Below are 26,898 nucleotides of genomic sequence, written 5' to 3' on the forward strand. Positions count from 1 at the left end.
ACTTAATGAATACAGCAATGCAAAAATAAATATAAAAACAATCAAAGCAGGCAAAAAAGGATACCAGCACCAGAAAAATAAAATGTTCTAACTAAAAATAATGGCAACATAATAGCATTGAAAAAATTGAATTCAATTCTATTTCGCAATAGCCCCATACCATATTTCATAGATCTCCTGAATAAAGACATGCCCAATCAATAAACCCATTACTCATCTGAAAGCAATACCAGCCTTCTTGCAACATCAAGTTTTTTAATGAATGAGGAAATCAACTCTTTTTAATATCCATATATTTTTATTGATCTTTTACAAGCGTTTACGTATTTTGTTTTTATTATTTTTAATTTACTATTTCCTCATTATCTTATGTACATGTATATAAATTTTCTTTGCCAAAGTATTCTTGCCTATACACATATTTCTCATGTCAGTTTTTACAAAGTTTACTGTTTTTTGATGTTTGAAATATGTAATGAGTCTTTTTATTGTTTTTACTTTGTATACATGAACAATTCAGCCATTTGGCTACGACTCATGTTTTTAATAAACCTTGAATTGAATTGAATTGAATTGAAAAAGATTTCAACACTGGAGATGCATAAGGACACACCCACACCCATACCCAGTCACCCACACACCCTAACGTGCAAATAAACCCTCACACACACACACAAATGAATACGAATGAATGTGTCAATAAATATATGAAAGACTCAGAGTTGTACCCAAACGGGCTTCAATACAGGCTTCAGTACCTCAACTAATAAATAAGATTCTCTTGAAAATTTACCACCTTCTTGCTAATAAACATATAGGCCTACTGTTAAACAAATATATTAGTGGCTTCCTGTTTTGTTGAGAATTCAATACTAGTTAATCTGTCCAAACTTACTAATCTCTGTCAACCACACTTCTTCCATGTATCAATCACATTTCATTTTTCAACAACAGAGGCAAGCAATAATGTATTTATTTTATATCTACTCCAAAATTATATCAAATATTAAAAAAAAACCTCTAAACAAAAACAAAGGGGGAAAGCGAAATGCACACATTTGCATAAAATTGGCATAAGTAAATTAGCACAAAAAATATTAGGGCCACAACACATTCACTGAAACTGAAGTTCAAAAATCTTCGAAGTCTACCAAAGTAATAAAATAAATCCTTGTTGAGAAAAGTTGTCTTGATTTACAATAAAATAGATTATGATGGCAAAGTATCACATCTAAAATGAAGATTTGCTATCATTAACATGATCAAATAACATCACATTAATCTAGCAGCACCCTCAACCATCTCCCACTCAGAGTGTTTTTCCAAGTACATTATATTCATATTCCAGTTAGTATACCTATCAATACATGCCTTGAGTAAAACACACACAAAAAAATATACTCTAAATGATGCAAGCTTGGCACTACCCAATAAATATTCAACAAGAATTATGTAATAACAAAAATATGCATCATATCTTTCAGGTTACACTCTTGAACATTCTAAATCCAGTTTCACAAAACTTGGCATTTGTGTTCATGATCGATTTTAAATACACAAAATTCACTCAAAATGATTCAAGATACACAAATATTGAAAATAAATTTGAATCTGAACTAGATTTTGTTTTTGCCAGCAGCAGTGTTGATTGGCTTGCATATGTTTTCTATATCATAGTGATCAGTAATAACAAATCTAGTGAAACCAGGTCCATATTCATGATACATAAGATTAATAGTACTGATCGAATGAAGATGAAGTAGTCATATCACAAGGCCATACCACAAAAATTCACTATCAATTGCAAATTTCAATCAATGGTTCTCATTACTCTAGAAAGGGTACATTGAACAGTGTATGCATGCAATGATCATAATCATTCACTAATATTTTGCAATTGATTGCAGAACTTTGTGTTACATAGCCCTGATTAGAACTCCCAGGAAGAGAGCCAGAGGAGTCCAGACATTGGGCTTCCTGGTTTGTCTGCCACTGGTCCAATCATCCCATAGGAGAGAGGATGGAACAAATAGAAACTGCAAATGTAAGATGGACACACAAAAAAAAACAGTCAACCCAAAGAAAGGAAATAAATACACAAAATTCTCTGTGTACTTCTTAAAAATGCCAAAATAGCCCCTGTAGGTCACAAAAGAGCTAATCATATAATGCCCAATCTTTCTCTCGAGCATCCAATCTTCATAATATACCATGTTTAGACATAAATCTTGGAGATCTTGCACCAAGTCATAATTTTTTGCTTAAACATAATGTATTGATATTTTTCAGTTTAGTACCAATGGGACAGTATATTTCATAATAGCAGCATTTACAGTCCGACCTCTCTTATCTGGCCTCCCCTTATCCAGATCTCTCTATTATCCGGACGCAAACTTGCCGAGATTTTTTTTTTTTTAAATTTAATCTAGTACCGGTACGTGAGGAAATGAGTTTTCAATCTAAACTCAATCCTATATGTAAACTCACTTTGATTACATATATTTCCCAACATAGTCATCCTACACCAAACATATTTTTCATGAAAATATCTCACTCAAATCACCAAAAAAACTTTGGGACTGATAATTTCCAGTAAACCAGGGTGCAGAGCAAATATTTCATCACGTTTCTCTTTTTGCTTCGCGGGAAAAAGAACACTTGTCTTGCTAGCTAACTTTAATGCCTCAATACGGACAGCGCCATCTATCATATTTTAGCCTACAGTCAGTGTAACAATGGCTGACATTGCGAAGCTGCGATACCTGCCACGATGATCTAATTTTAAATTTTGGTTTCATTGAGTCATTCTCTTTCTTTCGAGGTATGCTCGAGGTATACCTCAGTCATTTTAGCAGGTAAATTATCCAAGAGTTTTGACCATTGATCGATTTCATTTCGATAAAAACACTGCCTATAATTCGCACTGACTGCAGTGAATATTGTCTTTACCGTATGCCCACTACAATAGTGTAGCTACTGCGGTGGACTGGGGATAGGAGGCAGCCGGCAGCGCAGCTGCGTGTATTTAATATTGGGTGTCCCAGATCCGGATAAATCCCTTATCCGGATTGGTGCTGGTCCCAACGTGTCCGGATAAGAGAGGTCGGACTGTAATTTACTTCGATCCACACAGTTTTGTGGATCACATTAAATGTTGTTCACAAAATTCCAAAGATAGTGTGCTAACTTCCATTTTTGTATCATTAGAGACAGCAATCATGTTATTTACCTGTGAATGATTATAGCCAGGACTATGACTACACCACTCTGATGAATGTGAGGAAAACGACCTCCTAGCTTCAGTTCTACAACCTTCAGCACATGATCCACAAAGATCCCTGTACAAACAATATCAATGATAAGTCCAAAAGTAAAGACTTAGTCCAGTGCTCAGCAACATTTTACTTTGTTCAGACATGGCGAGATCAATCATCTTAATAAGTGCACACTCAATACTTCAGGGTTTAAAACAAAACGGTCTGAAGTTTCACATGTAATAATAATGATGTCATGACTCGAGTACTACAATGTTAATATGATTTTATTATTTTGTCATGATTCATGTTGAACAATGTTCATTTAGAAATTTGCAGTCATAAATTTTTATTTGAAAGAATTTGATATGGGTGCAACTTATGTCACCCTGCATTTTCAACATTCTCTTTCATCCCCTAATCCCACTTTCTTAGTACCAAAAAATGGTGCAAAGCTCTTTGGTGCCATTTTTCAACAATCTCTGAATTCGTCATGGTTTTCATTTGTTGTTCGCCTAGATGAATCAAAATTTACATCAAATAATTAATACTGCAAATGAAAAAAAATTATCAAATGCTGCTACTTCAAAGTTCTGTAAGAAAGAACAATGACTTACCAGTGATCATACTATTGAAAAGCATCGCAGGGAAGTAATGATGAAAGTAAAGGACTCTACCCATTAAGTAGAATGGTAGGTAGTGAAGTGCCCAGCCTAGAAACAGCCAACCACATGATGGATAGACATTAGATGCAGATTCTGAAAGATTTAAAAAGGTTCGATGGTAAGATAGCAAAGCCTGTATAATCAGAGACCACACAAGGGAGGCAAAAAAGGTGACCCTTTATAAGCAGGTACTTTATGGACAAGTTTCTGTAATAGAAATTATACTGTAATATTGAGTTATTTAGAAAAAAATCAGACATGGATCACTTTGGCAATGAGAAACACACACAAAAAAAAAAATTGGGGCAAAATGGAACAATCTTCTGGGCCACATAACAGAAATCATATTGATTAAGTGCATGTCTGACTTACAATTGACCAAAGTGACCACAACATATAACTAATCCTATCCAACAATCCAACTCTACAATAAATTGATGAGCTTCATATTATTGGCCTGGATGGTATACGTCATAAACATTAAATACATTACTTTTGGAATTCAATTACATATTTTAGGAAATAGTTATTAGACCACACTGAATGGGAGCTTAATACAAAAGTGGTCTTATTATCATTTCCAAAACTATACATTTTTAAAGAAATGCAGTCTCAAGGGGGCTTGGTCTTTTTTTTCATAATGAATGCTTTCTTTCTTTTTTTTTAAATATACAAGATATTATCTCTTAATACACTATTAACCATACCTTGCATCTGTTTAGAGAGCTCATATCCCCTCTGCATCAAGAAGAGCCATACCAATGCTGCCAGACAGAAGAGGGCTAGTACAACTAAGTTCCCCCACCAAATAATGGGATTGCCAAGGAGATACACTCTGTACTCAGTATCATTAGCACCAGAAAAACGCTGCCCCTGAAATTTTGAAAAAAAAATAGTTGTGCCAAAAGTGAATTACGGGAGTTATCTCTTGGAAGAACACGAGCCGATTATGGTTTATTTTATTATAATCAAAGCTGTTCTTATTTATTTACCCTTTACTTTAAGATGACCAGAGTATAGGAAGTAAGCTAATCCAAGGAACTCCAAAGAACATCTGCATATTGTACTTTATGCAGTTTCAATAATTCAGGCACACATTTGGCTTCCATATTCCAGTCATTTGAAACTTAAGGCAGGGTATAAGATCACTATTATAAAGCACAACTTAATATAAGCACCACAAAAGAGATCAAAACATCATTCGAAGAACTTCTATTCACTAGTTACCAATTCAACTTTATGTTTAATAATCACATAGTGATTAAGATATTGGTAATGTGGACACTGATATACTTACATAATTTCAAATATTAACATTCAATCCACATCCTGAGCTCTAAATATGATGTTTCCTTGACGTTTTATTCATGTGTTTGCACCTGTTCTATTATACCCACTTAAGCACATTTTATTTTAAAGGCCTTTAAGTTTAACAAACAATAATAAAATCATTGTCTATTTATTCAATATCTTTACACTAACTTTATAGATCAACAACATCATCATCATCATCTTCATCATCATCATCATCATCATCACCATCATCACCATCATCACCATCATCATCATCACCACCACCATTATCATCATCATCATCACCATCACCATCACCATCGTCATCATCACCATCGCCATCACCATCATCACCATCATCACCATCATCACTATCATCATCATCATCACCATCACCATCATCAACATCATCATCGTCATCACCACCAATTTCAACTTACCCTATAGTTAATGGGCCATTGCCAGGGTTGTGATGTCAGCTCACCTTCTTTGGGTTTGAGGTTGTTGTTACCCTAAGAACCAAAAAGTCATCAAAATGAGCAATATTTCTGAGAAAAAGTCTTCAAATACAAGGTGAAGTGAAAAAACAACACCATAGGATAAAGTAAGTCTGACAACAGGAATCCAAATGTTGTGAATTATAAAACAAGCCAAAATTATTACACTAAAAAAACCACCTCCCCCCCAAAAAAACCCCATTATGTATGAATATCAGCTGCTATCAAAAAGACCTCTCTATTGGTAGAATGCCATGGTTACTTCCTCAATACCGAGTAATAATTCATTTCCTCCCAGAATTATTTGGCCCATATACAAGCATCTGATACATGAAAAGGTGTGTATAAAAACAAGCATATATATTTCTAAACTACCGAAGCGATTACATCTTCCAGATGGGGCGGGGGACAATAATTTCAAACATTTGCATGCCAATGACATTGAATATCATGATACAAATAAATATTTCATGACACAAGTCAAAGAAAACTGGATTAATACATTTCTACTCCCCACAAAATAATAATAACTTACCGAGGCCATGACCAAGTGAGCTTCAATGAAAGTTTCCAGAAATGATGGCACAAACAGGCTTATATTTACATTGGGAACTGAAAAGAAGGAATGACACAAGTGCTGTATTTATTAGAAATTAAATTGAAAAGGTTAAATGCAGTAACTCCATTTTGTAAATAACGTAATCATTAGTCAATATGTAAACATGCTTCGCGTCAGCTCACAAGCTCCAGGTCCATTGACATTACATCATGTAGTCATGTTCATTACGATCATGTTTCAAAAAAAAATATGTCTAGTTATCTTTTATTTCTGGCAGAAACTGAACCACCATGAATGGTGTATAAAACACATATTTTACAGTCATTGCCATGTGCTTGATTATAAAATCATGACCTTTCTCAATCCCAATACTTTCTACCTTCCCCCTTTTTTGGAGGGGTGGGGGGCTGTAGGGGGAGGGGGAAAGGGACGTCAGGGATAGTACATGACTACATATAAAGGATAATATTGGGATATTACCATTCAGTACATCTGACATGATTAAAGTCTCTTTCTCTCTATTGAGAATAGAATAAATAATCTTACAGTAAACTCACGTTTTGTATTGGTGTGATCTTCTACATTCCATAAAGTTCTCACATCTCTTGTGTAAGGGTTGCATGTGACTTCTAGCTGTTCCCAACCCCTATAACATAATCACAATAGGTAGAAAGATGAAAGCTTTATTATGATCAAATGACAGCAAACTTCCTATGATCAACTATCTAACTTCAATGTACTAAATTCATTTAATAAAATGCACAAATAAGGTACCAACAAACTAGGCATACAAATCACAATACTCACATTTGTACAAAAAAACATATATGATAACATATAAGAATTAAATTAGTACTAAGTAGGCCTGAGTCAAAGTTTTTCATTTTTCAGTTGCATCATACTCTGGAATATTAAAGCAATCATCCAGTCAGGTAGATGAAAGATGTGGTCACCTCCTTAACTTTACACTCTATAACCTTGCAAAAAAAAATACAGTTAAACAGTAACAATCTAAAAGCAAGGACTCACTTGGCTCCACAGCATGAAAGATGTAACTAGTAAGAGTCACACAGATCAAGGCTGGACACGCCGCGCTCATGCACTACTACTAGAACGACTTCACTACAACCAATTAGTACAGCCTGGTGGCCATTTCAGTACATCTCGCTGCCCGCATAGCCACAAAATAAAGCCACAAATTGTTTTCTTTGAATTCCACAGTTGACCACCGAGTATCAATTTTTTTAGTCATGATACATGTAAACTTAAGATTTAAACATATTACGCCCCATTCCAGTATAGAGGAAAGAGTAATTTTTTTTCTTCATATTGTCAAAATTTCAAGGAGAGATTTTAAGATACCAGAGTTTCTTTGACACCATTTCTTACAGACTGATTGGAAGTTTCCCTGATATTGCAGTTTGCACATATCATTTCTTATGCATTCAATAAAGTACTTGTAAGGGATATAGTTGATCTGCACTTTGAAAACTTATACATCAAGCTGAGGATATAGATTTTCAAGCTCAATAAAAAATAACAAAATTCATTTTTGGTGACTTATTGTTGGTTTTCTGGAAGCAGTTCACAAATGCACCACAAATGCACACAACTTTTAAAAGTCATATCTTGCTCTCCGACATCTTCACCTCCGCACGTGCTGCACTAGCGTTAATGCCTGTGGAGTACATTTAGTACTACGAGAATTTTCAGGTACCCGATTCCTACCATTTCCCCACCACTCAATCCCAGGTCGAGTAAAACCAGTGATGACTCAGGCCTACTACTAAGTAATGAAATAATTCAAAAATACAATGCAATGTAATCCAAAATTGGCACTGAGTAAAGAATACTAATGATTTTTGTAGTTTTCAGAGCAAATCCCCATTCTATAATGAGAGAAAAGAGAGACTGAGATATTCCAGTTAGGAAGTGTCTTTGAGTGTGAGTGTGAGAATAAGGCAATTCTAATGAGTGGGCGAGAGACAGAGACAGACAGAGAAACAGGGAGAAGAGAAAGTTTGAGAGAGGGAGTTACAATCATGTTACTAACCATTTGGGAAGTGTCTTTGAGTGTGAAAATAAGGCACATCCAATGAGTTGATGAATCAGTTTGAGTTTGGTTTTGACAACTTTAACAAGGTCTCCTTCTTTACCTCCTACAATCTCGACTCTCCATACATCATTCACATCGCCTGTACCATTCTGTGTGATGAAGGCAACAATGTTCAATGTATGTGATGTATACTTTTTTCTGAGTATAATCTTGAAATAAAGAGCAATTATGATCATTCTTACATTTATATATTTTTTTCTTCCATTTGATATTGGCATTTATTCAGCTGATCCTTCTTAAGAAATGACTCTTTTCCTTAAGTTATCCGAGGGACCGGAGATGGTATTAAAAAAGGAGGAAATAAAACTCTCTTCCCATGGAACTTATCAACTAAAAGGAATGATCTTCTTAGGTTACCAGAAGATCTCCTTTGCTTTATCAACACAAAGTCTTTTGGTTAAAACACTGATCTTCCAAATATCTACATGTACTTTAAACTATTTTATTTTCAACATGATTTGATATTTTGTGTTTAACAGAAACATGGGTATCCAATGGAGAAAAACATGGTTAGGTCATAACTGATCTTACATTTTACAGATACAAGTTCTGGCACTCTCCTCATCTTATCTGTACTTAAGGAGGCATTCTCTTAACCTTATAACATCCTCAATCATACTTTCACCAGCTTTGAATGTATTTGCTGAAATGTCTTGCCAGACGATGGCTCATCGGTCTCTGTTAAGGTGGTAGTGACCTTCAGGCCACCATAGAGTCACAGGAATAGCACAACATTGATGTTTCTTCAGGACTTGCTCTACCAAAAACTGAAGGCAATAACTCAAGCCTTATGCTCATGAGACCTCTTTCTGGAAACTAACATCACCAAGTTGATTGATCAATAAAAAAGAATTCTTTCAGACATTCTTGACAAGCGAAGCCCTGTTAAGTGTTGTTACATGCTGCCCCACAACCATTAAATCCTTGGTATTCAGAAGAGATCACAAAGGCAAAGAAGATGGGGAAGAAGTTAGAAAGGAGTGACAAACGATTTGACTTTTAAAGTGGACAGAAAAATTTAGACAGTGCATCCAATTTCTACGACAGATTGTCTGGAAAATGATGAAAGATGCGCAGGCCTCTTGTTACCAGAAGCAGATCTCGAGTGCAGCGGTCAAATAAAAGAGTCATACACAAGATGCTTCACAATCAGGTCAAATCTTTTTGTCCTTCGCACCGCAATAACCAAGAACTTACAGAGATAATACCCATACCTTTCCAATTCCTAGTCCTATTCCTTGAAATTCTTAAACACTTTATTGGCAGATATATAAAGGAGGAGTAATAATATACAATGCTTAACAATATTTTTATAAGCACTTTATAAATGTTGCATTTTAGTATCATTATCATCATAATTATACACAATCAAATCAACAACTGTATGTTAAATTTCAAGAGCCAGAATCACTTCTGAATTTGTATTGAATCTTACCTCTCCATAGCAAGTAACCTGATGGTGTCGACTGGACAATGGAGCTGGTAGCGGATGACTGTGAAGATTTCTTTTAGTTCTTTGGAAAGATATAAACAAAAATAGAAATGTAAGTTTATCTTCAAGGGTATACTATTCATAGCATAAAATCACAATTTTCTGAGCACATTATTCATCAATGCTGCAAAAAATGTATTTTGCGTAGCAGGTTTTTTACATAGGAATGTGCATAACGATGTTGAAAAGTTTCCCCAACAGCATAAAAGTGCTAATTAAATTTGATAAGTACACTTATTTGCTGGTGTGGGTGTCACTAAAAATAACTTGGAGATCACAACGTACAAAAAATCAGTTCAGACAATTAATACAAATGCTCTCATTATACTTCATATCTGGATCCAATCTAGGCCTTATTGCGTTAAAGTTAATAAGTTTGTCATCCAATGATAAATACTGTGTTAGAGCCAGAATCCCTAAAATACTCAACAGCCAATCTAATTTGAGGATTCTAATTAGTATACCGTTAGATAGCTTTTTTGTAAAAGGCCCTGAACTCATCCTTTTCTCAATTCAGGCAGAGGCATCTACAAAAGACTACATCCATACAGTCTCTGTCTGGGTCAAGTCCACAGTTGATCCCCTTTAACCCATCAACATGAAAAGAGTACATAGATTACTTACGCAGTATGTTCCAGTCTTATGAGATCGCCGTGTTTGACATACTGTATTGATGTATCATTTGGGTCTGGATTGACATTAAACTTCTTCACCAACCATTCATTGTTCATATCCTTGTGAGTATATGCAGTGACCTGAGAGACAAAAGCAATGCATCAATCATACAGTACCTATACAAATAAGATAAGTTAAACCCATCTGATACAAGCTGATAGCGCTATATCAGATATGTTGCATAGAATCAAGGATGCATTAGAGCAGGCTCAGTATCAATTGGGTTAAAGATTGTCAAGCATTGGAGAGAATCTGATACTATTAGGATATTAACACAGTACCAGTAACTGGTTTTTGTCCATTCAAAGTAAAAATAGATTTTTATTACAGAGAGATTTTAACAGACAGCTTTCTATTTTCCTGGCATTAAACAACAAACATACAAAAAAGCCTGCACTGACTAAAGAGTTTTTTCAAGTGTACCACCACAAGCAACATTCTTATATATCATTTACTTGGATGTTATTACATTATACACAGAGCACTACACTGCAAACAGCCATTTTGTGGTCCCCTTTCACCAAAATATATCATTTGCTTTTATACTTGTACACCAATAAAACTGTCTTTATGTATGAAATAAAATACAACATTTCAACTTTAACTACAACATGAAAATTTTTTTTTTATTTGTTTATCATCATATAGTATCTACATGTATGTACTGAAAGTGAAAGCAAACCAGAGATGAGAGGAAGTATGAAGAAAGCTTAACTACCTGTTGTTGCACAGCACCAAAGCCTTCAGGATAGAGATGATGATGAGAGTGTAGAAGTCCTCCTCCTGAGCGATGATTCTTTAATGTGATCAAAGATCCATAGGCAATGGCTAAAGGTGAGAACCCATAGAAGGATATTCATAGTAGATGATGTAAACCATGTTTTTAAAACATCAGCAGTAAATTTATTCTCAACTACTCATAACTATGTAGGTGATCTGCCACCTGATATCCCACAATAAATTTTTACCCAAAATGAATTTTAAAATTTTCATTTCATCTCTTCTTTTTTTCAGCCTGAAAAAGCAAACCCTAAGCTTTAAAATGATATATAACTTGTCAGGATTGATCAACTATTACCAGCGCAACTATTTGATTGCATTTTAAAGAAATAAGGATAAAACAAGGTTTGAAAGTCATGGTCCACTCAGGACAGGATGTGCACGACTTGTAATCTGGGTGAAAGTTCCAAGCAGTCGAGAAAAAATGGAGCAAAAACAAACTCTTGTAGTTTATCTTTTAAATCAATTGAAGGCATTTGAAGGCCATGGCCATGGAGATATGCTGTGCACTTTTTTAATTTTCCAATTTGTGCTGTTTTATAGAAATGTGTTGTATGGCAGAATGGCCTTGCCTTAAAAATATAGAACTTAAGGCATAAATTCCCACATATCAAGAAGATATGATTGATACAAACCTGGAAAATTACAATTTGAAACACCACCTTCCCAGGATTGGTTAAACTAGACTTAAAATGTGATGTAAAGTATACTTGAATCCATAGTTTCATGAGTCTAATGGTATTTGGTTATGCCCTTAATAGTTGTTTTCTCAGGCTTTATATTTCCTATTGACAGAAGACTGATATCCAATGTATCATGTATGACAAACATTAGACTTTCTTACCTTCTGGCATAGCTGCATTATGAAGTTTGTTTCCTATGAGTTTGGCTTGGAATGCTGAGCTGTAGAAACCATCGCCATTCCCACTGCAAATGAGAAAATATTTGGATCAAATGTTTAGCCTATCCATAAATATGCATACAATACCAACATGGGGACATTTGATATCCTACATTCAATATTTCACTTGAAACTCTCTGTTTTCTGCAGCATTTTATTCTTATATCAATTAATATTTTAGTTCTGAGCTAGCGACCAATTAATATCGCTTCATTTACCGAAAGTAGCATTGGAATAATTAAAAATTTAAATTGCATTGATCTGCACAAGCTTCATTTGGCAATATGGTCCGATTCATTCATTTTGTTTGTATTCGAACTATTTAATTAATAAACGTCATTGATTTTATTATCATCATTTTGTATTTACCAACTTGAGTAGGCAGTTTTCTTAGCTAATTTGTAATATAAAAATACTTTACACTGTACATTTCCTTTCATGTTTGTTAAAATGTTAAATTATATTAATGTCTGCTACTTAATCGTTTTGTAAAGCGCTTAGAAACACCATGTATTAAGCGCTATATAATTTTCTATTATTTTCTATTAATATGTTACATTACTGTACCATCTTAAAAGATCTTCATTATGTTAAATTGCATCATATTCCTCGAGTGTCATCACATTCTGTGTCATATCTTACCTTTGATTTAAGACTTTGAAGTGGATTGCAAAGAAAACTGAGTAGATGATGGCTGGCAAACATATCAAACATGCTACTCTGGCCAAGAGATGGTAAAACAGTGTCATCTGTGTGTATAGAAAGTATTCAAATTGATCATATCTGATTTTTACACATAATGAGATTCTTGTTGTTATATTGTCATAAAGTCAGAGACTCATAAATTAAGCAAGAAGAGACATCTGTTCCAGTATACTGTTTATCTTGCTTTGCACCCTGTATTGTTTTGTATTGAAGAGCATTTCACTGTACTACAAACTATTTGAAGGGAGTTAAATGACAAAACAATCAACATTACATATCTCATGATATCATTATGATGTTACGAGTTAGTCCATACAACGTAATTATTGAGGCCTGGGTCCAATCTTACAAAGAGTTATGATTGATCCAATCAACCACAACTATGGAAAGCCACCAATGTTAACATCTAAAACACATATTTGTTTTAAAAAATTCTAGATATGATGTATATTCATACTTTTCTTGAAAATTAAGTGTGCTTTTATTTGTTTACAAAGGACATTGTGCAAATTTCCCGAAGAAAAAATTATGACGTTGATGGATTTCCACATACTTGAGGTTGAAAGACGGGGCCCTGAAGCATTTAATGTGTTTTTAATAGCATACATGGGAGGATTTCCTACACCATGTCAAAAGTTCAGAACGCCATAAGAAAATGTTGCTGGACTTTGTCACACCATACAGGATTTAGGAAAAAAATCCTTTTAAATTCTATTTACCTTTGTAAGACTCAAGTCACCAAGAAGATTCCAAAGGTCCTGAGCTGTCGACACACCAGCAAGGAGGATCACAAACAATCCAACCCATTTTACACTGTCATACAATAAATCATTCATTTATTTCTAATTACTTTTCAATAATATTTCCGCACATAAATACCTGTCCTGGCAGGAATTTTCATTCCTTGAAATACTGATACACTTAGGCGGCAGTTGAGCTCTAGCCTGGCTTATTAGAACGACTAACATCTTCAGCACTCTGAAGAGTGGACATGAGAGAGTTACAAGTTACATTGTAATCTATCATCTGGTTGATTGGTTTAAAGCAAAATAAACTTATGAGTGTTATTCAAAGCCACTAAGCTATTCTCATGTTTTATTTAGTTGGAACATGTAAAAGTTCAACTTAGAGCTTATTTACACAGTTCACAATAAACTTCCTTGATTAAACAACTTATTAGGGGCATAATTTACAATAAACGGGCAGAAAAAAATATATTTATCATGGCCTAGAAGTCGCTGCACAATAAAATAGATACCAAAAAATATAATTCTATACCTGAAAGTACATGCCAGGAACACTCCTGTCACAGACATCCAAGCCCACCATCTTGGGCTGAAAGGACTGGAGTGACAGGACCTGAACTTGACAAGAGAGAAGACTGAAGCACTGATAAACACCATTAAGATAGGATCCAGGAGGATGTACTGAGACAGGGTCAGGCATCCACAGTCTAGGAAACAAAATTATGTAAAATTGTAATAGACCATTCTCCACATGCATGTGTATTGATTAATCAGCCTTTATTGTTCAAACTGACAGCATCAATTATCCGTCTTTCAATGCAATAGTTTTCCTTTAAAATGTTATGCATTACTAGAGAGATAAACTGAGGATGGCTTTAGGAATTAGAAAAAAAGAAGTAGTGAGTGGTTTAGGGGACCTGCATTTCTTGTCTTCACACGAAAAACAGAGAATACAGTCAATTTATATTTATTCATATTTCATCTTTAATACCAGTAGTTAACACTAAATTTCATTTTTTTAAATTCTTTTTCTGTTTTAGATCAATCTCAACTCATCTCTGTTGTAAATACAAACAGAAATATAAGTAAGAATGGCCAAAAATAACAAGCTTACCAAAAAGAATGAGTGAGGATGCAACTACTGCTGCAGGAATTGACTTGGTCATTTCTTCCACTGTGAGGTAGGTCAGAGGGATGATCAGTGATCCCAAGGTGGTACAAAACTAAATAAAGTAAAGATCAAAAGTAATTAACTGGTGCCTGTTTCATTAAAGAGTTACAACTACTGCTACTTTGCCATTAAGGCAACTACCATGGTAACCACCCTCATAAGTCAAACACAATAAAGGCTTCCAATGCCATGGAAGTTACAATAGTTGAAACTCTTCATGAAATGGTCCTCCAATTGTACTTATATACAATAAAAAATGTGATTAAATTCAAATGATCCAAAAGCAAATGAAATTCAATTAATTATTTCATCTCTGTGTATTATAATCCATTGGCTTTCCTTAACTTCCAAGATACATTACAGATCAATCAAAATTATGAAATATCTTTCTTTCAGATATGTACATGTATAAAGTATAATTACTGTCACCACCATACATGTATTTTCAGGCAAACACTGTAGCAGCAATACGATAATCTTTGGATAATTAAAAATGCAACAATTTGTGCCATAAGCACTCTGTATAGTGGATATGAAGACTTTATAAGTTGCATTATACTTATTATCATTCAATAAAAATAATGGTTGAAAACTTACGGCTCTCATGCCATAGTATTCAGTGTCACCATACTTGTCTCCAGGTTTATCGAATGGGAAGGAGCCATTGTATCCAGACACATAGCCAGCAAGGCCTATCAACATCTTACCCAGCGGTGGATGCACATCAAAGAAGAATGTGCGATTGATGTAGTAGCTCCCCATCTTGCCAAAATGAGTTTCATCCCAGCTGGAATTAGATTAAACACCTACATTACTTATCTCATAGATTATTTAGTCTTTGACCACACTATTTGACATGTTGTATTGTGAGAGTAGTAACACATTTTCATTGTGAACAGCCAAGATTTCTATCACCATTTAATACACGTACATGTAGTTGAATTCATTTGTTAGTTATAATTTGTGACGTTTGAATTGTTGTTTCAACATTTCGATGCATGGCAGATGGAAAATGAAAGGAAATCATATATTATATGTTGCCATGGTTTATTTTAGAATTATCTTTCTCTGCTCGAATAGTAAATACCTGATTTTAATAGGATTATTTTCAGATTCACAATGGACATTAGGCTAATATATTTCCAATACAAATTTTTCAATAGAATTGTGGTTTTAAATGATATTCTCTTCAACCTGAAGATCACCGTTATGAGTGCTGTACATTATGTAATACTGTGAAGGAAACAATTGAACACTGTTTTTTACTTCTGTTATTTCAGTAAAATTATTTAGAGTAGAGTCGCAGATATCATCTCTTACGTTTACTATTAATTTTACTCCACAGAATATTGTTGGGATACAAAGAAAAGCAAATGACATTTTGAATTGTATCATTAATTTAGTAAAACAATATTATTTTGAAGATGAACAAGACTGTGTCGGATTAAAAAAATACAAATACAATCAAAACATATCATTTAGATGAATGTTACATTCATGATTTGAATGGGAAGAGAACACAATTTAAATTGCAAAATGGAGTATGCTGAAGCATTTGTTTGTATTCATCATAATTTTATTTCTGTAAACATTCAAATTTGCTATTATTATAAATAAAATTGCCCATTGGGTAAAAATATTGGGAAAAAGAAGAGAAAAATCAGATATAAGAACTTTAAAAATTTGGCTTATTTTTCAAAAAAAAACATATGCACCAGCATCACACAGTGATATGCAAATGAGAGTGCTTATGATGTCACTCACTATTTCTTTAGCATTTTATTATTTTCAGATATTACAAAAAGACTAGCTTCATTCAATCACAACAGGTTAAAACAATGTCAATTTCACATGTTGAACAAGGAACCAAAATATGTTTCACATTAAAATGAGGAGAAAAATAAAATATTTTATACAATAAAATACAAAAGAAATGGATGGGTGACGTCAACTTTCCTTCATTTGCAAGCTGACCAAGATTCATGTTTTGTGAAATTAAGCAAAAGTTTAAAATTTCTTTTGAAATTAGGCAAAACTTATAAAAACCCTTTTCTTTTACATCCAATCTTGATGAAATTTCCAGTGTTAAGCTTGTTTTTTTTTGTCCGGGTTTAATTTTAAAAATGTAATTCATACCCATTTCCCTGATTAGTCTTAAAGGGGAAGTTTACCCTGAAGAAAATTTGCAAAAATAGCAAAAGAAATAATAAAAGATATTGGTGAAGGTTTGAAGAAAATCCATTAAAGATAAAAAGAAAATTATCATAATTTTGAATTTTGCATTTGTGATGTCATCAATGAGCTGCTGCCCGACATGCTATGTAATATAAAATGCATAAATTTCAAACTTTTAAATGTTCCTGATGACTTGTTTTTGTTTTCTTTTCATGATTGGTTGTGAAATGATTTGCCTCTTGATATACTGAAGGTAAAGTTAAAACCATTTTCAATTTTCTGTGAAGATGACATTTCATTGAGTTTTTACCATACACTATGTAGGAAAGCTGCTCGCATACATGTATGACGTCACAAATCAAATAATTAAAACTCAAAGAACTTTTTTATAACATTTTACGGTTATTTTTACAATAAGCTTCTTGTCAGGGCGAACTTCCCATTAACCTGATTCAGGATCTTGAGCCGAGCCTAGCTCATCAAGTTACCATGGAGGGTCCTCTCTGTGATCTCAAAGCTGAATGTCACATCATGATCAAATGCATGCTGTACAGATATTGCCCCACTTCAGCTAAAAAGCTGTTTATGCGAGACAATTGAGACACAATAATATTTTGTGTTGCAGACTCATCACAGGCAAGGTGGTTGCAGACTACTACATACAGTAATACAAATTAACCCCTGACCTTATATCATTTGGCTTACCTTTAGAATCCAATGTCATGAATGGATTACAGATACGTGTGATGCCTCGTTATAAAACTACAGTTAGTATTTAGCGCTAGTTCTCAAATTCTTGCGCAAACATTTACATTAAAAACAATTGAGAATCTGATTTTGCAATGCATAATAAATACAGAAAAAAGTTAATGATAGACCAGATCATTTCTGCATTGCTAGTTTTGTTCTACCAGTCTGCTGATTTGGTTTGATTTTGAGATCTTTGTGTTTTTCAATCTCAAAAGCTGATTGGAATATATTGCTTTGTTTTATTTATTATCAGTAATGAATGTAAAAAGGGAGTAGCCTATATACATAGACTCACTCACACAGAGTGCGAGGTTAGCTAACCTTGCACACCCGTGATTGGGTGATGATTTTAAAGAAGTCAGCAAACATTGTGTCATTGCCGATACAATAGTATGCATTCTGAATGAGGCATTGAGTGTTCTGCCTATAATCACAGGGTGACCGTGGAGGCATTGCCTTGTATTGTGTTTGCATGTGCGTGACCATCACTGTTTTTACATAGTTGATGTTTATGGCAGCTGTCAGCTGTCAGCTGTCTAGACTTGAAAAAAAATCTCACTCGGTGATCTTGCAACTCTGTGTGCTACTGGAACTTTGGCCTTGCTTTCAACCTCTTGCTATTCCTATTTATAGGTATCATCCCACTCATTCCAATTTAACATTTCAACTACATTGTGGTGAAATTTGAAACTTTTTGAAAGAAATCTACCGACGCTAAGTGTGTTTTTTTGTCCGTTTCGGCGGTGTCTGTAATTTTTGGGAGTGTTGTTGGGCACTTCCCTATGCCAATGTATGCGCATTGTTGTTTTCTATTATTAGTGCACCTTGGTCCCAATAAAGGTCACAATTTTTGTTTTAAAAAACAAAGGAATACATGAGAAATTAAGTGGTGATTTGTACGAAATTGAAACTACCATAACTTTCTTGCTACTGGGGCTATTGAAATGAATGAGAAAGGTCTTGATGAGCTCTAAATGATAGATGCTATGTCTGATGACGCAAACACCACATTTCTCAAGTCAAAGTCTTTATTTCAACATATACCTAGGTACTTCTAGACAGTAGCTACTTACCATATGTGATCAGGCTCTCCAAGTTTGTAGAATCTCGTAGCCAGAGCCAGGATCGATATAATACTTATCGATAAAATGTAAATGATCCTCTTTTCCACCAAATTCTCAGCCTCAGGGCAAGTTCCTTTTTTGCTTGAAGATTTGCTACACGAAACACCGCATGTGGGACCAGAGTGAGAGTCTGCTCTTTCTCTTCCGCGACCAGGAGCGTTGAATTGATCGGGCATTTTAACTTCCTGCTTCTCATCAAAAGTGTATTTTTGATCATATTTGTGGGAGCATTTAATGCCTTGTTTTTCTTGTTTTCGATGTTCCGTAGACTTCTTGAAAATATCAGAAGACATGATTCGTTTTCCAGATTGCAAGAACTTCAGAAGAGTAGTTAATGCATGTATGAATCCTATCAACAGAGGGCTCACTCGATCCTGAACCTCGATCGAGGATATCAGGATCATGTTAGGTTCAAAGCGTATCTCTATGGGTCAAGGTCCATCGATAGGAGGGAGGTAGGCCACATTATGGTTGGGTCCGGGAGGGAGGGGTCGGATTTTTTTCTTTTATGATAGGTTTTCTCTTCCCATTTCATCTAAATTTCATCCCATTTTATGATGCAATCATTTAGTCTGGAACAAATTTGCTGACCTATGAGTAAAACAAAATTAGTTATTCCAAAGAGGTTTCACTAATGAGATGGAGTAACAGCAAATATCTCTTGAGCAAGGAAAAGCCGCCAGCAGAAAGTATGTCAGGCATGCACTTTGCCCAACATCTCTTGCAATTATGTAGACAAATGATTCCCGCATGACTCCGCAGCTATATAGGTCATACATAAAAGGAATATGCTTTTGTGATGATAATCACTTTTTCGCCGCATCTTGGTCTGGTTAGTACTCGGAGGCGTGCGAAAAAAAAAACTATGCAATATGTCCTGAAATATGACTCAAATTTGCTCGACTGGGCATGGGCGGGCACTCATCTGGCATATACAGTAATGAATAACAATATTCCACCGACCACATTTGAAATTTTCATTCGCCGCAAACGGGAAAAGTGTTAAAATCTATTTCAATAAAGGTCAAATTCTTTCTTTTTTCACTAATTAAAGGTTGATTGATATAAATCTTGGCAAATATCTCGTCGTAATAGTGCTTGGTTATTGATGTTTTGTCATGCATCCAATTTCAGTTTGTTTATTAATATGAAAGATGGAAAATTGATACAAATGGATATTCGTAAAATTTCACCCCTCGGATTTCTTCACTAAAACTGGCGGCTTCGAAGGCGGACATCTTTTGTGCTTCTTTAGAAATGAACAGCTGCTTGAATCAATTTGTTGCCTGTTGGACAGTCATAGAATCTTCTTGGTTATTCAATTAAATTTTGTAGGCATGTAATGAGATATTTCATGGTTTTTCTCACACTTGAACATTCAAAATGAACGATCAAATTAAAGAAATTTGTCTGCGAAAAAAGTTCCACCGAAAAGCATTGTTTGTATCAGTGAACGAGTGAGGACAAATGTATATTTGAACTGTGAAAAATTATTTTTTAGTACTGCATGTCTTGTCTTGTAAATACTGCACTTGAGCGCCACAAAGAGGCTATAGACGTGCAGGCCATTCATGCAATCGCTGCCACTATACTTCTTTTAATTAGCATGTTTTTGCTCAGCTGTTTCTTAAATGCAGATAGATCGGGTGCATTTTTTAGTAGTGGGAGAAAGTGAATTCCACTCTACAATGTACGAGGGTAGAGAGAATATTTGTAATAATCCTTACTTGCTCTGATTATATTGAAGTTTAAGTCATGAGACTGTCTGGTTATTCTGGTCGTTGGCCTGGAGGATGCTTTGGAAGTGATTTGATTTATATTACATGGAGTTATATTGTGTATTTCTTTAAACAAAAATATAAGCCGGCTACTTGTTCTCCTGTCTTGGAGAGTATCCCAACTTATGCGTTGATACTTGTTAGATACAAATCGTGCTGCTCTTCTTTGATTTTTTTTTCAAGTTTATCTTGAAGGTTTTTCTGGTGGGGATCCCACACGGAACATTCCAGCCTAGGCCGCACAAGAGTCTTGTAGGCGATATCTTTAGTTTGAGTTGAACAATTCCATAGATTACGTTTCAACAATCCAAGTATATGCTGTTTGCTTTGTTACGGTACTTGACGACCTCAATCGTATGTATATGTCTATATTTTCACTTAATCATTTTGTTAACATAATTATGTTTCAGTCATTTATTTCCTGCGGAATGTTTCACCCGGAAAATTTTCAGGGAACTTGCCCCTTCCATCTCCAAAGTGCAGCAAAGTTAAAAAATTGAAACTTTGAGAAAAAATGGGAATGGAATGCTTGTCTATGTCAAATTATTTTGTCAACGTTAATATCATCATGGCATAGTGATCCTCACGTGCATGACTGCTCACGTGTATGACCCAAGCCTAATCTGAAAAATGAATATAACTGATTTACTTTTTTTATTAAAGCTACAGTCATGTAAAACAGAATGGATTGATTTAAAAAGTAACACCGACTTGGTAAGTTAAATCAGATTCATATTTTTAACCAGCTTGATTTGAGTAAAATTCTGAACGTGTGAAAAATTAGTTCTCGAATCGAAGTTCAACGGTCCTTACTCCTTTCCGGTAATCCGTGCTAATCGATAACCATCAGTATTAAAGAAACACTCTTGTCAAATAGTTCATGACACTGAGCACTGAACATTTCCGGTATGAACCAAAGCACAGTCATGCCATCAATACAGATCAACCAATACGCAGTATAAGGGCAGTGGTATATACACAGGCCGACAGTGGCGTACCTAGGATTTTCAAAAGGGGGTGGTGCAAATTCGTCCGCCAAAAATTTTTACAAGCAAAAAAAATAAGTCTTCAACCAAAAATAAAGGATTTCGTACCAGAAAAAAATTGACAAGCAAAAAAAAAAAAGTTTTCAAGTTCACGGGATCGGGCCACTTGCGGCTCGTCAGAGATCAGTTGTGACTCGTCAGGGGGGGGGCGGTCTGCCCCCTCTGCCCCCCCCCCGTAGGTACGCTAATACAGGCCGATCAATAAGTGAGGAGGGTGTGGGGGTCCAATTACTTATGGATGATGAAGATGCAGCCGCTGATGATTGTGGTGGTGGTATAATGATAATTGATATTAATAATGATAACAATAATGATGATAATAAAATAAGAAGAACAATAATAATGAATCGTCATAGCAAAAAACATCGATGAAGAGCGAATGAAATATTGATTGTATCCACATTACGATGAGGGGAGATGTTACATGGGAAACATTATATGTGGAAGTGATTGGTGGAGATAGCTCGGGGGTTCGATGGTAGCATACATGACCCTTTTTTAACACAATCTATTAAAAAAATAATTCCATCAATTGCAATTAATTTGTCATCAATTTTCAAGAAAGTTTCGATTTGAAAAAGGTTATGCTATTCACAGAACGGCTTTAGCTCTTTGTTGGAATTATTTTCCCTCCCTCCCTCCCCCTCCCTTTTTTTGATCTTCCTTTCATTGCTGCGGTATATCATGCAAGGTTATCTACCATTGTATTTTTAAGTTCAATATCGTGACCATATTCTGGGTTGTGAACTGTGATATTTTTCAATTATATAGGCCTATTATATATCCGCTGAACTCCTATGCAATTGTTATTGAGTGTATGGATCTTGGTTTGGACGTATTTTGACGTGAATAACAGTCTGCATGACAACGTTCCTTCCGTCCATGTAAGTATTACTAAATCTTAAGTTTCTTTCATATAATTGGAGATGATTCATCGGCTATTATTTATCTTAGGAGATAATATTTTGATGAAAGCAATCGACAATACTTGAAAATTTGTAAAAACTTGTATAAACAGAAAGCATTAATAAATAATGACTACTGCAAACAAAGACATACTAGACAAACTTTTTTCAAAGCCGTGTCGAAAACGTAAAGTGACCATCTGACTGTGATTTTTGCATGGTCAGCCCCCCCCCCCCCCTTCAAAACCGTTCTGCAGCCCCTGATAATGAAATTAAAATTTAGATTTAAAACATATGAGAATGATTTTTAGAACATGTGACTTGGGCAAAAAAAGGGGGAAGAAAAAGAAGGGGAAAGAAAGGAGGAAAAAAAGAAGAGCAAAATAAGAAGAGGGAGACGAGTACATAGAATAACGTCAGGGGGAGACTTGGAAAATGATTATATTTCATGTCACTTAATCAAATTTTCGCTCGCGCTTCGCACTCGCACAACCTATTCGATGAGATACATATCTTGCTCAATAGGCTGATATGTAGCCTAAAATATCAAGTTTTGAAGTCAATATACAAAACATATTTCAGCTCCGGATGTCATTGAGGTTTTCTTATTTTGTTTGATTTACATTTCATTTTTAAAGTGCTCTGTAAAATGTCCGTTTTATGGTGTGAATATCATTTGCAGCTTTTTGCGCTGTGCACTCGCATTATTTGATTTGCCAAGTAGGCCTACATATTGTCTTTGTTATTCCATAAGAATATTTATATATTAATTATATAACAAACTACTTAAAATCCCCCTTTTATGAATTCAATTTTCAGGACACAATACATGAAATTCAAAAAAATTTTAATTTAATGAGATCATTACATTCTTTGTGTTTTTTTTTAATAAGAATAAAGCTAAGAAACTTTGAATTTGGTATTAATTTTACGCGATATGCCGCATTGAGTCCCCTCAAAATTTTGGGCTCATTACGCCACAGAGATAGCCCCTTCAAAGAAACAAACAAAATTCAACTTTGAGCGGCCGATCGGGGCAAATATGGGTGAAAAAAAATTTGTCCCCCGCCCCTGGAATCTGTGTTCATCTAAATCTTGTAAAGGATTCTATATTTTCGAGAAAAAATATATAGGTATATTTCTAATTATCGTTATTGATTGCTTGCTTTTATTTTTGCATTCAATGCATCAAATATGATTTTACAAAGTAATATGTACAAATGTAGTTTATTACAGAGAAATTAATATTGTTGAAGTATAAGCATTGGTTCAATAATGATTACAATTACCCTTTTTTGGGGGGGGGCGGGCTGGAAAATGCAGTTCCATTGAAGACCGGAAACGAATAATGAATGACCTTTTAATAATCAGAGCATGATATATTTCCGGAGGGAATGACATTCATGACGGTATTTTAAAGGGAATCGAGCCAATGGTTGTTTGATCATTGTTGATGTTTTTGTTTTAAGAAAGAAACCCCCACACATTTTGATGATTTTTTTTTCTTTAAAATTAGGCAAACATTCACATACACTCACAATCACACATACACACATAACTTTCAATTGGCAAAGGTTTTGATCTCTAAATCTGTGGCGATTTTGTAGTTGTGGAATATGGAAAATATTTGTTCCAATACACAGTATGGGAACTGTACTTGACTTAATCGTGATAATTTACTATCTAAATTGTCATTTTGAGAGTAATCTCATTATACAAACAACCTAAAGTCCCTAAACTTTCTTATTCCTCTTATTCCTTTTCTGCCTTCTTTCAAGTTTTCCCCTTTCTATATCCTTTCGCACAAATCGTTTTGAATTACCATGATGAATGAAATAAATTTGATTCTATTAGAGCAAGGTTTGATGTCCTTTGAGAAATATGAATAATTTTTTAAAAAAAGAAGAAAAAGGGTTTTCCAAGCAAGCAAGAGATTCAGAGGCGTTGTTTAAGGTCCACAAGATGGGCAATGGTATATCATCCGGGTCCGCCAAGGCCTATTATGATTGAGATATCATTGAAACCTATGGCTAAACTGTCTGTTTTTCAAGTACATTTTTAATTAATTTCTGATTTTTTTTAAACGACGTTTGCATCCTACGAGGGTTATTGATATTGTATTTGACGTTTGCATCCTGCAAATTGACCTTTAACGTTAAAGATACAGAATTCAGAAAACAAGTGTTGATACAGATTGAAGTATTGGAAGTAGAATACATTGTTTATACCCCTTTTGAAAGTCAAGAAGCATATATACATGTATATTTACATGCAATATGGATTTTCATTTTTCATTTTCATTTTTTTATTATATACCCTTTTACTAAGAGAATTTTGATACATGTACCTAAACAGTAAAGTAGAATTTCTTTCAATGTCTTTTTTCGGCAAATAAGCACATCAGAAAAGTGCTAAAACAATTTTGTTTTTGGTAGTTCAAGCAATAGCGAATGTCATCATTTTTGCAGAACAGAGCTCGTTCCCGTGGTTTGATACCACATTATTTTGCACGGGGTCAAGTTTAGTCAATTATATGGATGAAAAGCAAGTGTATTGCCAGTAATAATTATATGTCTGATTCTTATTGTAAAAGAAGCAATGTAATTTTCATGATATTTGTTTGAGATATATACTTTCGTAATCGGGTTAGGTAAAATAAATAGACATTGAGACGTTTGTGTTGAATTTATAGCATGGTAGCTTAATGTACATGTATGTCAATATATGTATAGAATCACATATTTGCCTCTTGAACCTTATCCGAATTTCTGTGTGAAAATTAGTCTTTACATGATCATGTAAAAATGGCAGAAACCTTCAATGATATGTCTAGTCAGACATTGACCGTTTAGTACTGGAATACAATAAAGAAAACACAGACAAAAGAAAATATTGAATATATGAAATTACTGCATAGAAATCAATTCTTCATCCACTATCATAAAAGGCACATCATTTTAGCATCTTTTAATTTAAATCCTTTAGATTCTGACATAATTATTATGGCTTAGCAATCTGTTTGGCAATTTGAACTGGACCATCACAATTAATATTCTAATTATGGTTTTAATAGAATACTATTAAACGCACGACACATGGGCATGCAGGGTGTAACTACTGGACTTTGATTCCTCCAACTTTATAGGTAACGAGGAGACAATAATTACAGGGTTTATGCACCAAACCCCTTCTTCAAAACATTATCATGATCACCGAAGAGCATTTTTTGTAGTATCAGTTTATTGTGCTTTGAATGTTATAATGTATAGGTGTCCTATTCATTATTTCGTTTTCTAGAAATCAAAGACGTGCCTTTTTTATGATGGTGTTGGGGGAGGGGGGGTGGGTGGGTAGGCACTCGTTGGAGGCTGTCAAGAAATTCCGTTGTCAGCCTTGACAGTCCATTACGCAATTATAGCCTTTTCCAAATTCTTACCACAGAGATTAATTAATCACATTTTTTGTATTTTTAGAGAGATATAATAGAATATGAAAGTTAGTACGTTAAAGATTGGCCAAAATAATTTCATATGCGTTTACAGGATAATTCAGAACCGGGTTTTAGAATAAGAAAACGACATGATCTGCCCTCTCACTCACCGATGCCTTTTTCAGCAAAAAATATGCAACATTTTCCATTATATTTTCCCGTCTATGCGCGGTTTAGTAAAACGCAGTAACAACGTGTACAGTGTATACATGATACTAGTATTCAATCATTAATCTCTATATAGGTTACCTTTAATATTTCTTTACACCCGCTGCTTACAACCAAAAGTTCCAAGGTCCAATTTGAATTTATTAATATAACAACAAGCCATTTTGTTAACTACTGTAAATATACGTCTCTGTCAGTCTACAAACCGTGAAGACGACAGTTGTCACTCTCGGCACTGTGAGAATGGACGTTGCACTTTTGTAAAATTCACTCTGAAAGTCACTCTGAAACAGTGCAAGTGATTTTGACAAGAAAGACAAGACATATAGGCCTAGTTTAGGCCTTTCTCAAGTCGGACAACACTTTAGTGATTTGGTTTCCGAATCTATCATCTTTCCAAGGTTAGCGAAACTTTGCGAATCCAGACTGTATATAGGAGCAAAGCGCACTTGAAAGCTTTCACATTATATTCTCAACTATTGACATACCTTCGGCGTTCCTTTGTTGGACGAAGACATGGCAAACAACCGGAGGATCACTCTGCCTGTTACTGGAAGTCTTAATACCATTCACTCAAGCAAGAACTTCGGAGCTAAATCTTCCTCTTG

At 34.6% G+C, this 26,898-nt stretch overlaps 1 protein-coding gene across 2 annotated transcripts; it reads right to left on the reverse strand.

The window, feature by feature from the left end:
* Positions 1 to 331: 331 nt before the first annotated feature.
* On the reverse strand, positions 332 to 26,859 carry LOC121419054 (protein O-mannosyl-transferase 2-like). 2 transcript variants are annotated; one of them, XM_041613345.1, is made up of 18 exons: positions 26,779 to 26,859; positions 15,452 to 15,641; positions 14,798 to 14,906; positions 14,216 to 14,390; positions 13,657 to 13,750; positions 12,875 to 12,981; positions 12,176 to 12,258; positions 11,270 to 11,379; positions 10,501 to 10,631; positions 9,820 to 9,898; positions 8,322 to 8,473; positions 6,826 to 6,914; positions 6,245 to 6,321; positions 5,653 to 5,724; positions 4,627 to 4,792; positions 3,872 to 4,012; positions 3,230 to 3,338; positions 332 to 2,036 (listed from the first exon to the last, which is right to left on the reverse strand). In XM_041613345.1, exons 2-18 carry the CDS (start codon positions 15,614 to 15,616, stop codon positions 1,931 to 1,933), a joined length of 1,965 nt encoding a protein of 654 aa, XP_041469279.1. In that variant the 5' UTR covers positions 15,617 to 15,641; positions 26,779 to 26,859; the 3' UTR covers positions 332 to 1,930. The 2 variants fall into 2 exon arrangements, with proteins under 2 accessions (XP_041469279.1, XP_041469277.1); XM_041613343.1 differs by lacking the exon at positions 26,779 to 26,859 and adding an exon at positions 18,853 to 19,270.
* Between the last annotated feature and the right edge of the window lie 39 nt (positions 26,860 to 26,898).

The sequence above is a fragment of the Lytechinus variegatus genome, chromosome 7 (genome assembly GCF_018143015.1).
Source record: "Lytechinus variegatus isolate NC3 chromosome 7, Lvar_3.0, whole genome shotgun sequence".
Lineage (NCBI taxonomy): Eukaryota > Metazoa > Echinodermata > Echinoidea > Temnopleuroida > Toxopneustidae > Lytechinus > Lytechinus variegatus.

Coding starts and splice junctions, on each gene's coding strand:
- LOC121419054 (XM_041613343.1), bottom strand. CDS start 19,196: ATGTCTTCTGATATTTTCAAGAAGTCTACGGAACATCGAAAACAAGAA. Junction 6,322..6,825: donor AGATCACACCAATACAAAAC/GTGAGTTTACTG, acceptor CCTTCTTTTCAG/TTCCCAATGTAAATATAAGC. Junction 5,725..6,244: donor CTCACTTGGTCATGGCCTCG/GTAAGTTATTAT, acceptor TTTGGTTCTTAG/GGTAACAACAACCTCAAACC.